Source organism: Callionymus lyra, chromosome 3, assembly GCF_982586985.1.
Source record: "Callionymus lyra chromosome 3, fCalLyr1.hap1.1, whole genome shotgun sequence".
NCBI classification, from domain to species: domain Eukaryota; kingdom Metazoa; phylum Chordata; class Actinopteri; order Syngnathiformes; family Callionymidae; genus Callionymus; species Callionymus lyra.
The window spans coordinates 17,582,846-17,594,763 of record NC_141820.1 but is presented as its reverse complement, the minus strand read 5'-3'; the positions used below and the strand labels follow the sequence as shown (position 1 = coordinate 17,594,763).

Here is an 11,918-nt window from a genome sequence, read left to right as displayed (position 1 = left end):
GTCTCGTCTACAGATCTCTTCAGTTTGACGACAGCAGAGAAGTTTTACCAGCATTTTCGTTCAGGCGGTTTAATGACGTCACGCCTCTCCATCCAGGACCAACTCACGTGTGTCGCTCTGTAGTTCGTGTAGTAGTTTGTTTTTCTATTAAACTGTGGTTCTGAGGCACGATCATGAGTTCACAGATCACATGTGTCACGTGGGTGCGACAAGGTGTTTCCAAGGAAAGTCCGGACAAAGTGAGTGCTAAGTTCCACTGCATGCTAGTTAGCTTGACGTTAGCTTCGCGGCTAACTTGTAAACAAACACATTATTGACAGGAGATGAACAACAACAACAACCAGTGTCGTTTTATTCCAGATACTGATGATTCCTAAAGTGACTAGTCGAGTGTGTGTTTGATGTTATAAGTTTCCTTTTTTATGTCATTCAGCATGTACAGGTGTGTACTCGGAGTCAAATGTCTAAAGCAGTTGAATTTGTTCAAAATAATACTGTCTGCTTTTCCTGAAGATTTAAAACTGAGGGGTTGACGTCACCGATAAGTTTAAGTTTTTTATTCAACGGCGCAACTTGATGTTTATTCGATGATTTTTCCATGTATTATGGTGATGGTTGAGCTCAAAACTGTAATGAATGACGAGAATGTGGTTGTATGTCATGTATTCAGAGGCACGTTCTCTCTCTAGTCAGTTCTTGGATTTGTTTTGCTTTAGTTGACAAGCCAGCGTCAGAAATCGTTTGTTTGCTATGGTTGTGAAAACGAAAAAGTGTGTTCACACAGACACGACTCAAAAGTTTCGAACTATATTTATTTATTTGTGTATTTTTTTTGTGTGTATCTATTGCATTTATATATGTATTTGATGGTTTTAAATGTTTTATGGATGTTTGTACGAATGGATGTGTTTCTCCTTCGGTGGATCAATGATGTATCCATCAAAGGAAGCATTTTTTTCCTATTTAAAACTAGAAAACGCATGGCATGTTGTGTTTAAGATTTTGTATTATTCGACTTGCCATTTAGGAGTAAACATCATCCAGGCACTAATGCAGTATTCCTAAATAACAGTACCTTTAAATGGTTCAAAACAACAGTTGGTGTCTGTCAAGGATTTATTCTGTCTCCTCACTTATTAACATCTTTCTATAGCAAATTATCTTTGATGCTCTCCACAACTTTAATGGTTCTGTTGATATGAATGGGAAAAAGATCAATATCCTACGATTTGCCGATGACATTGACCTAATTGGAGGATCCAGAGAAGAACTGATAGAATTTACTGTATCCATAGATAGCACTGCACGGAGTTATGGCATGGAAGTCAAACTACGGATTGAACATCTAGCTGAATTACATGAACCTCTTTTAGAGATTGCACGCAGGAGGAAACTGCAGTGGTTCGGTCATGTAACAAGAAAGACTCCAGCACAAACAATCATGCATGGTCAAGCCAGAGGAAAAAGACCCCGAGAGGCTGGAGGATATCACAGAATGGATAAGGAAAAGTATCACAACTTCTGTGAGAGAAGCCTATGATCGAAAGACTTGGCGAAAAACAGTCGAATCATCAAAGAGCCCCAACGGACCACAGAATATGGGAGTGACGACGACGAAATTTCGATTATTTCATGTACAGTATAACAAGTTTAACTTTTTGTTCGTCATCCAGAAAACAACCTTGAAAATGATGATGTAACAAAAGTCTAACACCTTGTTCAGACAGTCAGTGTTGTTCAAGCTAATTTTTCTGGTTGCTCCAAATGATCGCTTAAGACAAGTTGATCTGTGATATTTATTATTTAAATTAAATGAAACACTCAGACAAAACAACAAATCATGTCAACGTCCGTCCTTGCTGGACGGTTCACTGACGCGTCAAACACTGTTCTGTGTTTCAATGTCAGGTCTGTGCATCCCTTGTCTGTCCTCCAGACTCGACTCCAAGTCACGGAGCTCATGACTTTATTTTAGCTCTCTGTTAACACATGTCATGTCCTCAGGTGGAGCTGACGCAGGAGGAGCTGCAGCGGATCATCTCAGAAGCCACAGAAGAACTTGGGTTGGTTCGTTTTGTAAATGAATGATTTCATGCTCACTGTGTTTTTGCTCTGTGACGCCAGAGAACGAGTGGCTGAGCAAGAGGAGGATGAAGAGGATGAGGGGATCGTGGATGGAGGGTCCAGCTGTGTCACAGGGTCTGAGGAGAAGGCAACGGGTGAGGAGGACGAGCTGGCAGAGTACGGCCTGGAGAACTACGATGATGAGGATGAAGGTAAGAATTATTATTTGCTGTGAGTCCAGCGGGGGGCGCTGTCCGTTATAACGAATGCTTCCCTTCGCTCGACAGTCACGGCGAATCTCGGCGACAGTCTGGCCGGACTGACTGTGTACGGGACCAACCAGGACGATCCCTACGTCACGCTGAAGGACACGGTGAGCGGCACTACCTTCTACTGCACTACCACCACACGCCACTAGGGGTCCTGCTCACACAGTTTTGTTTCAGGATCAGTACGAGCGAGAAGACTTCCAGATCAAACCATCAGACAACCTGATCCTGACTGGCCGAGCACAGAAGGACTGCTGCAACCTTGAGATCTATGGTAAAAGAGAGAGAGTGTATATTTGTGTGTGTGTGTGTGTGTAGACCAGGACAGTGACATGTATGTATTCTTCAGTCTACAACTCCCAGGAGGACTCTCTGTATGTCCATCATGACATCCTCCTGCCTGCGTACCCTCTGAGCCTGGAGTGGCTAGACTTTGACCCCAGTCCTGCAGAGGGCCGCGGTGAGCTTACTTTGGTTGGATCAGCTATGGGTTTTGGTTATAGGTGACGACAGTGGACTTGTTCGTCTACAGGGAACTTGGTTGCCGTGGGCAACATGACTCCAAAGATCGACGTGTGGGACCTGGATGTGGTGGACTGTCTGGAGCCAGTGTTTTCTCTGGGCAGCAAGAAGAACAGCAAGAAGAAGAAAAAGAAGAAGAAGGTGAGGGCACTGACGAGAGAACAGCTCTGAATCTCAGCTGGATGAGCTGACGTGTTGTCATGGCGACAGGGCGCGGCAGAGGCGGAGCCACTGGACGGCCACACAGATGCAGTCCTGGACCTGTCCTGGAACCGAATGGCCCGGTATGACCCTTCACGACCCTCCAGGGTGATTCTGAAAGACCCTGTGTTTCCCTCAGGAACGTGCTGGCCAGCGGCTCAGCAGACGAGTCTGTGATCCTGTGGGACTTGAACCGTGGCACGCCGGCGTCCACCTTGAATAGACACTCCGACAAGGTAGACCTGATGCCGGCCCGGCTGACATCACCACGGTGTTGACCGGCTCTGTCCTTTACAGGTGCAGACGTTGAGCTTTCACCCCTTCGAGGCTCAAACCCTGATCTCAGGATCCTACGACAAGTCAGTACGCCGCCGCCGCCGGTCACCTGACCCAGAGCCTCCCTGACCATCTGCTTCCTGTCTGCAGGACCGCGGTTCTGGTGGACTGTAGGAGTCCTGAGGACAGTTACAGGACCTGGAGGTTCAGTGGACAAGTGGAGCGACTTGTGTGGAACCACTTCTCCCCGTTTAACTTCCTGGTGTGTGTGTGTGTGTAAGAGTGTGTGTGAGTCTTTGTGTGTTCTTACATGCGTGTGTTCAGGCCAGCACTGAAGACGGCTTCGTCTACTGTCTGGACGCTCGCTCAGATAAACCAGTGTTTTCCCTGAAGGCTCACGATGAGGAAGTGTCAGGTACACACACACGTGCACACACGCACGCACACACACAAACATCTCTGAGCTCAAGTGATGGCTCTGCTGCAGGTATGGACCTAAGCAGCCAGGTCAAAGGTTGTCTAGTGACGTCATCGTCCGACAAGCATGTGAAGGTCTGGGATATTTTGGGAGACAAACCCAAACTGGTGCATTCAAGGGACATGAAGATGGTACGAGTTTGTGACGTTGGCTTACCTACAGAAAGTCATGAGACCTAATGGAAGCTTGCGTTTCTCCTGCCCACAGGGGGTGCTGTTCTGTGCGTCCTGCTGTCCTGACCTGCCCTTCGTGTACGCCTTCGGAGGACAGAGAGACGGTCTGAGAGTGTGGAACATCAGCGACGTGGCTGCAGGTAAGGTCACACACACAGCCACAGGAAGTGCGCAGGTCCTGATAACGTGTCATTTCTGTCCACAGTAAGTGAAGTGTTTGGTAGCCGCGAGCACCTGGTGGTGAACGCAGGATCACAGGGACCCAGCGGAGCATCGGTTATGGACACTTCCGTGTAGTGGACCGGCCTGCGAAGACAGTCGACAGCGACTCAATATGGACTGTTGACTTGTCAAATTTCTTCTACTGTACGGATCCCATGCTGGGACAATTCCTTTCATCATGTACACGCGTCATTAAAACCCGGAGTGTCGAGTCGTGAAGACTTCTCACACCGCTTCCACATGACGAACCATGTTACTCAAGTCTCCACAAGATGCCTGTATGAGCTGAATAGTGATGATGATGACAGTGATTGTGATTCACACAATGTGAAGCTACAAAACTGCTCCGCAGTATAGCGGTCTTCAACAGTCATTTTCTATTGACACAGTGGTCAGCTTTACACATTCATTAATTCTGCAACAAATTAGATGTTTCGTTTTTAGTGTGATCACCTTAGTCATTATACAAAAGAAATGGTTATTTAAATTGCAAATATACAGACATTTTTTCTGGACCATATATATCATTCAGGAAGACAACATCATGGCAATCATCTAACTTTTATTCATGGACTAAAGTTTGGGTAAGAAGTTCCTTTCATAGAGAGTTGAACTAAGGGCCTTAACTTCCTTTTAACAGCAGTGGTTTAGTAAGTAAGTAAGTAATGGTTATTTCTCAAGCACCTTTCTAGACCAGGGTCACAAAGCGCTTTAACAAGCAAAAACAATACACAGTTAAAATATAGACTTTAAAAAATCAAGACACATAAGACAAACACAGGAGCCCCAGAAAATCAGGGAAAAGCACAAATAAAAAGTCTGTCTTAAGATGTTTCTTGAAGGAGTCAGTAGATCATCAAACAGAGAGGGAGAGGAAGATCGTTCCAAAGGAAGGATTTCTCTCTTCTGGTCCAGAAGCATGTTCAGGAACCGTCAGTAGAGTTTTGTATCAACTGCAGGCGAGACCGCTCCTTCTTGTTTAGACACGAAAATAATCTTCAACAATAGTCTAAAGGAGAAGACAAAAACACATGGATTCCAAGCTCCAGATCATGTTGTGACAACATTTTCCTAAGTTTAGAGATTTTTCTCAGTTGAAGGAAACGGTTTCTGATTCTACAGTGTTGAACTAGAGACATGTCTTTTTCAAATACAACACCCAGGTTTCTCAGGCTCAGTTTGTCACCCAAGTACTGACTCAACCCTGGAACCTTATCATCAGGAGCAATAACCAGAGTTTCAGTTTTGTCCACATTTAGCCGAAAAGTGTTTTCACTCAGTCATTGTTTGATTTCTAGCAAACAATTAACTAAGGTGTTCAGCCTCTGGGGCTCAGTTGGATCAAAAGAGCAGTAGAGCTGGATGTCATCAGCAAAGATGTGGTAAGACACATCAGGAAATCTCTGAATGATTTTAACCAGGGGAATCAAGTACAGCAGAAATAATAAAGGACCCAAAACAGAAGCTTGAAGGACTCCACACAACAGATCTGCTGATTCAGACCTTAATTGATTGGCAGATACACTAAAACTATGATGAGAACCACTGTAACACAGACCCAGACAGTCCCACTTCATCCCTCAGTCTTCACAGCAGGATCTGGTGATCAACTGTGTCAAAGGCTGAGGACAGACTATAGACTACACAATGGCATGTTTAAAAAGCATTGCGAAAAACCCCCGTGGGAAGGGATAGGTTTACCATATCAGTAACCAAGGGCCCAATTACATCAAACACTTTAATAAAGAGCAAGAAGAGGGTTTTATCTTTAGCATTAGAACGTTGAAGGAGAACCACTATGGAGACAGGCTCAATGAAAGCAGGGGTTCAACACAATATGGATTTTTTTTCATTTAATTTTGTCAGTAAAAATCTCAACAAAGCATGGCTGTCAGCTTCACAGAAGACAGGGGTGATTAAAGCAGCAGGACACACGAGAGAATTTATCGTGTCAAACAACACTTTGGGTTTTTTTCTGATTTGTTGTTACCAGTTTCTGAATGTAATCAGATCTGGCAGTTTCCATGATCTCATGGTTTAAATTTGTTGATGACACCTGGGTCAAAATCCTTAATTCATGAGGTGGATGGCCTACATGGATCCCATCAGCACAGTGGACAACATCACGTTCACGAATTTGGATTGTGAAGTGCACCTAAAGGCAGACAGGTGCCTCAATGTGGAAAATCCAAAGATACAGATCAACAATTACAATTTACTCCCATCACCCATTGCAGCGAAAACTGGGTGTCATCAGAAGCCTTCACCACAAGAAAGCAACAATAGGCTAAAGAGCAAGAACACGTTACAAAGTTCCAGCAACCTTGTGTAGGAAAGACTAGGAACGCCCGTCCATCTCCACTTAAAGGACACAGGACACTCTTTCGAGGACGTAAACGTTCAGCTGTGAGTAATAGAGGAAAGATGGTTTGAAAGAGTTAAAGAAGCCATCTTCACTTCTCTCAACAGAGATTAAGATATTTCCAGTTACATCCATTACAAAGTTACATCCACCTAGGGCCCCCCCAATACAAATTTAAATTGTAGGACAAGATGAGATTTCACTTCTCTCTTCCCAACTTTATTGAACATGTAAACATGTAAATTTAATTGGCTTACACACATGTACGATCAAGTATTTGTTTACATATATTCGTATATTTTAGAGACCATTTCTGCAAAAAAAACAAAAACAATAGCTCATAAAGAACTAAAATAAATTCGATGCGAATCAATCGATCATACCTTGCGTTGATCTTTTGTATTACAATTCATTTTCTGAAGTAATAACAGCAGTGACATCAGAGCACTGTTGTTACCGCGGAACTAAAGTCAGCACCGTTGTTGCGCGAGGGAAGTATTTCGGTGCCGTACTCTCAACATGTCCTCTCTTGTGGGCAGATTTCTAATTTCTCGCGGCTCAGCGGCGACTCTGCACAGTAAGTCAAGTCTCGTTCGAGTCATTCAAGTGTTGACTTGTCAGAGGTTTGTTGGCGGACTCTTGAAATGTTGGTGTTTCATCCATCATGCTAACTCAGGCTAACCTTGACGTCAGCCTCGAGCTGTTGGCGTGAATCGTTACAACGCTGTACTTGATCAATGGCAGTGAAATAAAACTGGCATGTTGTGTTGTTTCAATGAGACTTGACGTTTGTGTTGCAGGATGTCTGACTCATCGGAGACTCAAGTCTGACCACACAGCCCTTCACGACCCTCACAGGTCAGTTCTGCACCGTCCGACTGCAGCATCGAGTCATGAACTAGTTCTCTGTGTTCCAGTCAGGTGCAGATCGCCGTCACCTCAGACTTGAAGACGGTGGTGTGTTTTCATCCCGAGGTCGATGTGCCCTATGACCTCACACAGGTACATCGCCTCTGCAAAGATGTTTGAAGATGTTCAGATGAAGGATGAGATTAAGTCGTGGCAGAGCTGCATGACAGGACATCTTTATCCAAAAGTGGCTTCAGAGATGTTAACATGCAGAGCTGGTCTATCGATAGAATAACGTATAACAGTGTCTAATTCCCATCAAATGTGTTGCTTTAAACCTCGCTTGTACTGTGATTGCAAGTCTCTTTCTGTCTCCAATAATCTCAGCTTCTTAACTTATCCACTGGCATCTTTAGAGTCATCAACATAAACCTATTGTATATGAACTTTGACTTTGAGCCAAGCATCCAGTGGGGCCACATAAAATGACTTGGTGGACAAGATTTGGGCCCTAGGCCTTAAGTTTGACGCATTTTAAAAGTGACTGTCGCACAAATTGACTTATGCTGACACCACACTTAATGTTTCTCACACTCTTTTTACCTATTCAATACTGAAATACTTCAATATTTATTTTTTCCCATGGTAATAAACTTTGATAATTTTTTGTGTAACTCTGACAAACCACACTAGCACCCCGTAATATAAACCAATCAGAAGCAACATAAAGCATGTCCGTCTTTCGTGACAGTGCCAGTGTTATTATTCAATATTTTGTGCCATATCTATAAATTGTTTAAAACAAATATACATTTTTTTTCGCCGAGAACATCATGACACTCAACTCTCACTCTTGATATTTTCTGTAACTTGGCAGCCCTGCAACTTGAAGGCGTTACTTTCTCCTCTCCTGTGATTTGACGCTCAGACCATTTTCATGTTCTTTGTCTGCAGGCTATTGAGCGTCCAGACACGGTCAGCAGCCCCCCTGAGACCCACGATCAGGTCCTGAAGGCCCAACTGGACCATCGGCAACCAGCTGGTCCCTCGATTGAGCAGCTGAGCAAAATGTTCTTCACCACCAAACATCGCTGGTACCCAGTCGGACAGTGAGTCTCTCTGGTCTATTCTCATCGCAGAGTAAAGCGCTTCTTCTAACGGCCACAACCTACGTTTCAGGTATCACACCCGGCGAAAGAAGAAGTCTCCACCTCAGGACCGATGATTGACAGCTGCTTATCTTTCACTGATAAACTCCTCCATGTCTCATAAGATTGTTTCTTGAGTTCTTTATGGTTCCAGTAAACGTCCCTCTCACATCCAGACTAGAAGTGTGTGGTTCAATCTCTCGGGTGATTTTTATTTATTTACAACGTATATTTGACTATTATATATTGTACAATCGCAAACTTCAACATATACAGATGGATGGATAAAACTTTATTCATTCATCTGGAGGTCTCCTTAGCGGGCCAGTGCGTGCTGGACTTGTGGCCCGAGATCTTTTCCGGGACTAGAACGATACAGGAAGTCTTCCACAGAGTTGGTACTTTCCCCAGCCGTAGACTGAGGTTGAAGACACGCTTGAGTGGATCAGCTAGTTAAGTAGTGCAGGTCTTTAGCGTCCTTGTCAGGACCGGCAGCCTTCCCTGGACGAATCCTCCGAAGTACATCACGTACCTGTGGTGAGGTGAAGCTGGGAAGCGGTTGTGTGGAAGTGAGGGGGGCACAAGGAAGGCGGGGCAGGTCCTGAGGCGGGCAGCAGTGAGGGTGAGGTGACCTGCTCGAACCTGTGTGGAAAGTTGTTGAGACCTTTTTCCTCCTCCACCCTGTCCAATGGAGTCATATAGGACTTGGTCTTGTGTCCAGTGATGGTTTTGACCTTTGTTACCCACGGTTTATTATTAGGGTAAGAACGGACCGTCTGATCAGGGGCGACAAATAATCCGTTAGACGGGGTTTCTGACCCTCGATTTTCCTCACCATGAGACTTCAGCAGCACATTCCAGTCTGTGGTGTCAAAGCAGTCTCTGATGGAGTCCTCTGCAGCTGGTGTCCACTTCCTTATTGTCCTACTGGTCACAGTCTGTCTCTGCACCAGAGGAGTGGACTGTGACTGAAGGTGGGCCAGGTAATGACCAGACCTTCCTAGTGGAGGAAGAGGTTTGGCTCTGTACGCATCCTTCAAGTTGGAATAAAGAAGGTGGGTACTTTCCACCGCCTCTATTTTATTGGGACTAATTGATAATATCATTTATTTATATTTATTATATTTCCATTTATTTATTTAAACCAACAATACAAATTAATTCATTTAAATTGCTATAGTCGCTATAGTGGAAATGTATCTTAAACTTTTATGGGATACATTTAAAAGTTATATAATTTTAATCTGTCAATAATTACACATTTTAAATAAATAATGAAAGTCTTAAAAGTTCCACTGAATTATGATTCATGAAGACCTTGACTAATATCCTGGAAAAGCTGAGTGAGCCACGTGTCTGTGAAGATCAACAAGCTGCTATCGATTGATCCTCTGGTTGTTGAGGGAAAACAGTCGAAACTCGTCGATCGTGTCTGTCAATGAATTGCTAAATAGCTAAATAGTGCTGCTAGATCAGCGAAAAAACACAGCGATTTAAGATTTAGATTTAAGATTTAGATATATATATATATTTAACATTTAGATATATATTTAACGTTTAGTTTTTAATGAAAGATTTAGGTATATATTTAACATTTAGGTATGTATTTTACATTTAGATTTTGAATTTCATAAGTGTGAGAAATATTGGCTAAATCAGCGAAAAAACACAGTGATTTAAGATTTAGATTTAGATTTAACATTTAGATTTAGATTCAACATTTAGATATATATTTAACGTTTAGTTTTTAAAGAAATATTTAGATATATTTAACGTTTAGTTTTTAAAGAAAGATTTAGATATATATTTAAAATGTAGGTATGTATTTTACATTTAGATTTTATATTTCATAAATGTGAGAAATATTGGCTAAATCTAGGAAAATATAGCTAAATAATGCTTCTAAATCAGCAAAAAAACAACAACAGCGATTTAAGATTAAGATTTAGATAAAGATTTAGATATATATTTAAGAGATGTAACACTTCGATTTAGATTTAACATTTAGATTTAGTTTTAAACTTAAGTAAAGTTGGCTCGATATTGACAGATTCGATCTTTGCGCTCTAATACCTCTTTATACGAGTTATTAAAAATAACAAAGCCCGATCTATTTTGATCACTGTTACACTAGCTATGTACTACACCCTCACTTTTGAAGAACAAATGTGTTGATCGCACGTAAACAGCAAAAATAGCGTGAAAGAGCCTCTGCAGGCGCGACACCAGATGAGGGACCGTCTACAAATTACTTACACTGACAAAAATGTAGTGTTGAAAAATAGTGTCTGATTTTAACCAGCAGACTTTCTTTCAATTACAACTCTGACGGTCACAAAATTCATGTCACTTATGGAGAACCTTCATATCAAGTTACTAGACTCATTAGTTTTTCAGATTTTCCTCTAAATTCGTTTAAATCACTATTTTCACGCAATATTACACATATATTTTGTAATAGCTTTGTAATTACAATTGTGATGGTCACCAAATTCATGTCACTTATGTAGTACCTTCATATCAAGTTACTACACCCATTAGTCTTTTTAATTTCTTCTTGAAATTTTAAATATGACCATTTCTGTCTAATATTTCACATACATTTTGTAATAGCTTTGTAAATACAATTCTGATGGTCACCAAATGTATGTCACTTATGAAGTACCTTCATATCAAGTTACTACACCCATTAGTTTTTTTAATTTCTTCTTGAAATTATAAATATGACCATTTCTGTGCAATATTTCACATACATTTTGTAATAGCTTTGTAATTACAACTCTGATGGTCACCAAATTCATGTCACTTATGAAGTACCTTCATATCAAGTTACTACACCCATTACATACATTTGGTGACCATCAGAGTTGTAATTACAAATCTATTACAAAATGTATGTGAAATATTGCACAAAAATAGCGATTTTGAAAATTTCAAGAAGAAATTAAAAAAACTGATGGGTGTAGTAACTTGATATGAAGGTACTTCATAAGTGACATGAATTTGGTGATCATCAGAGTTGTAATTACAAAGCTATTACAAAATGTATGTGAAATATTTCACAAAAATAGCGATTTCGAAAATTTTAAGAAAAAAAACAACAACTAATGAGTGTAGTAACTTGATATGAAGGTACTTCATAAGTGACATGAATTTGGTGATCATCAGAGTTGTAATTACAAAGCTATTACAAAATGTATGTGAAATATTGCACAGAAAAGGTGATTTTGAAAAATTCAAGAAGAAATTAAAAAAACTAATGAGTGTAGTAACTTGATATGAAGGTACTTCATAAGTGACATACATTTGGTGACCATCAGAGTTGTAATTACAGAGCTATTACAAAATGTATGT

The 11,918-nt window shown here is 41.6% G+C and overlaps 2 protein-coding genes across 2 annotated transcripts; both read left to right on the top strand.

The window, feature by feature from the left end:
• Window positions 1–87: 87 nt before the first annotated feature.
• On the top strand, window positions 88–4,449 carry pwp1 (PWP1 homolog, endonuclein). Its single transcript, XM_087785762.1, has 15 exons — window positions 88–239; window positions 2,005–2,063; window positions 2,125–2,276; window positions 2,352–2,437; window positions 2,511–2,607; window positions 2,683–2,793; window positions 2,866–2,996; window positions 3,066–3,139; window positions 3,196–3,292; window positions 3,354–3,415; window positions 3,483–3,594; window positions 3,657–3,747; window positions 3,820–3,941; window positions 4,018–4,123; window positions 4,189–4,449. The coding sequence occupies exons 1-15, from the start codon at window positions 174–176 to the stop codon at window positions 4,278–4,280; spliced, it is 1,458 nt and encodes a 485-aa protein (XP_087641888.1). The 5' UTR covers window positions 88–173; the 3' UTR covers window positions 4,281–4,449.
• Window positions 4,450–6,780: 2,331 nt separating this feature from the next.
• Window positions 6,781–8,741, top strand: mrpl42 (mitochondrial ribosomal protein L42). Its single transcript, XM_087785760.1, has 5 exons — window positions 6,781–7,144; window positions 7,368–7,425; window positions 7,485–7,569; window positions 8,371–8,525; window positions 8,596–8,741. Exons 1-5 carry the CDS (start codon window positions 7,087–7,089, stop codon window positions 8,639–8,641), a joined length of 402 nt encoding a protein of 133 aa, XP_087641886.1. The 5' UTR covers window positions 6,781–7,086; the 3' UTR covers window positions 8,642–8,741.
• The last annotated feature ends 3,177 nt before the right edge of the window (window positions 8,742–11,918 follow it).

Excerpts from the sequence above, each read along its gene's own strand:
- pwp1 (XM_087785762.1), top strand. The coding sequence starts at position 174 with ATGAGTTCACAGATCACATGTGTCACGTGGGTGCGACAAGGTGTTTCC. Across the intron at positions 2,794-2,865 it reads CAGTCCTGCAGAGGGCCGCG|GGAACTTGGTTGCCGTGGGC; the intron begins GTGAGCTTACTT and ends GTTCGTCTACAG. Across the intron at positions 3,942-4,017 it reads ATTCAAGGGACATGAAGATG|GGGGTGCTGTTCTGTGCGTC; the intron begins GTACGAGTTTGT and ends TCCTGCCCACAG.
- mrpl42 (XM_087785760.1), top strand. The coding sequence starts at position 7,087 with ATGTCCTCTCTTGTGGGCAGATTTCTAATTTCTCGCGGCTCAGCGGCG. Across the intron at positions 7,570-8,370 it reads TGCCCTATGACCTCACACAG|GCTATTGAGCGTCCAGACAC; the intron begins GTACATCGCCTC and ends CTTTGTCTGCAG. Across the intron at positions 8,526-8,595 it reads CGCTGGTACCCAGTCGGACA|GTATCACACCCGGCGAAAGA; the intron begins GTGAGTCTCTCT and ends CCTACGTTTCAG.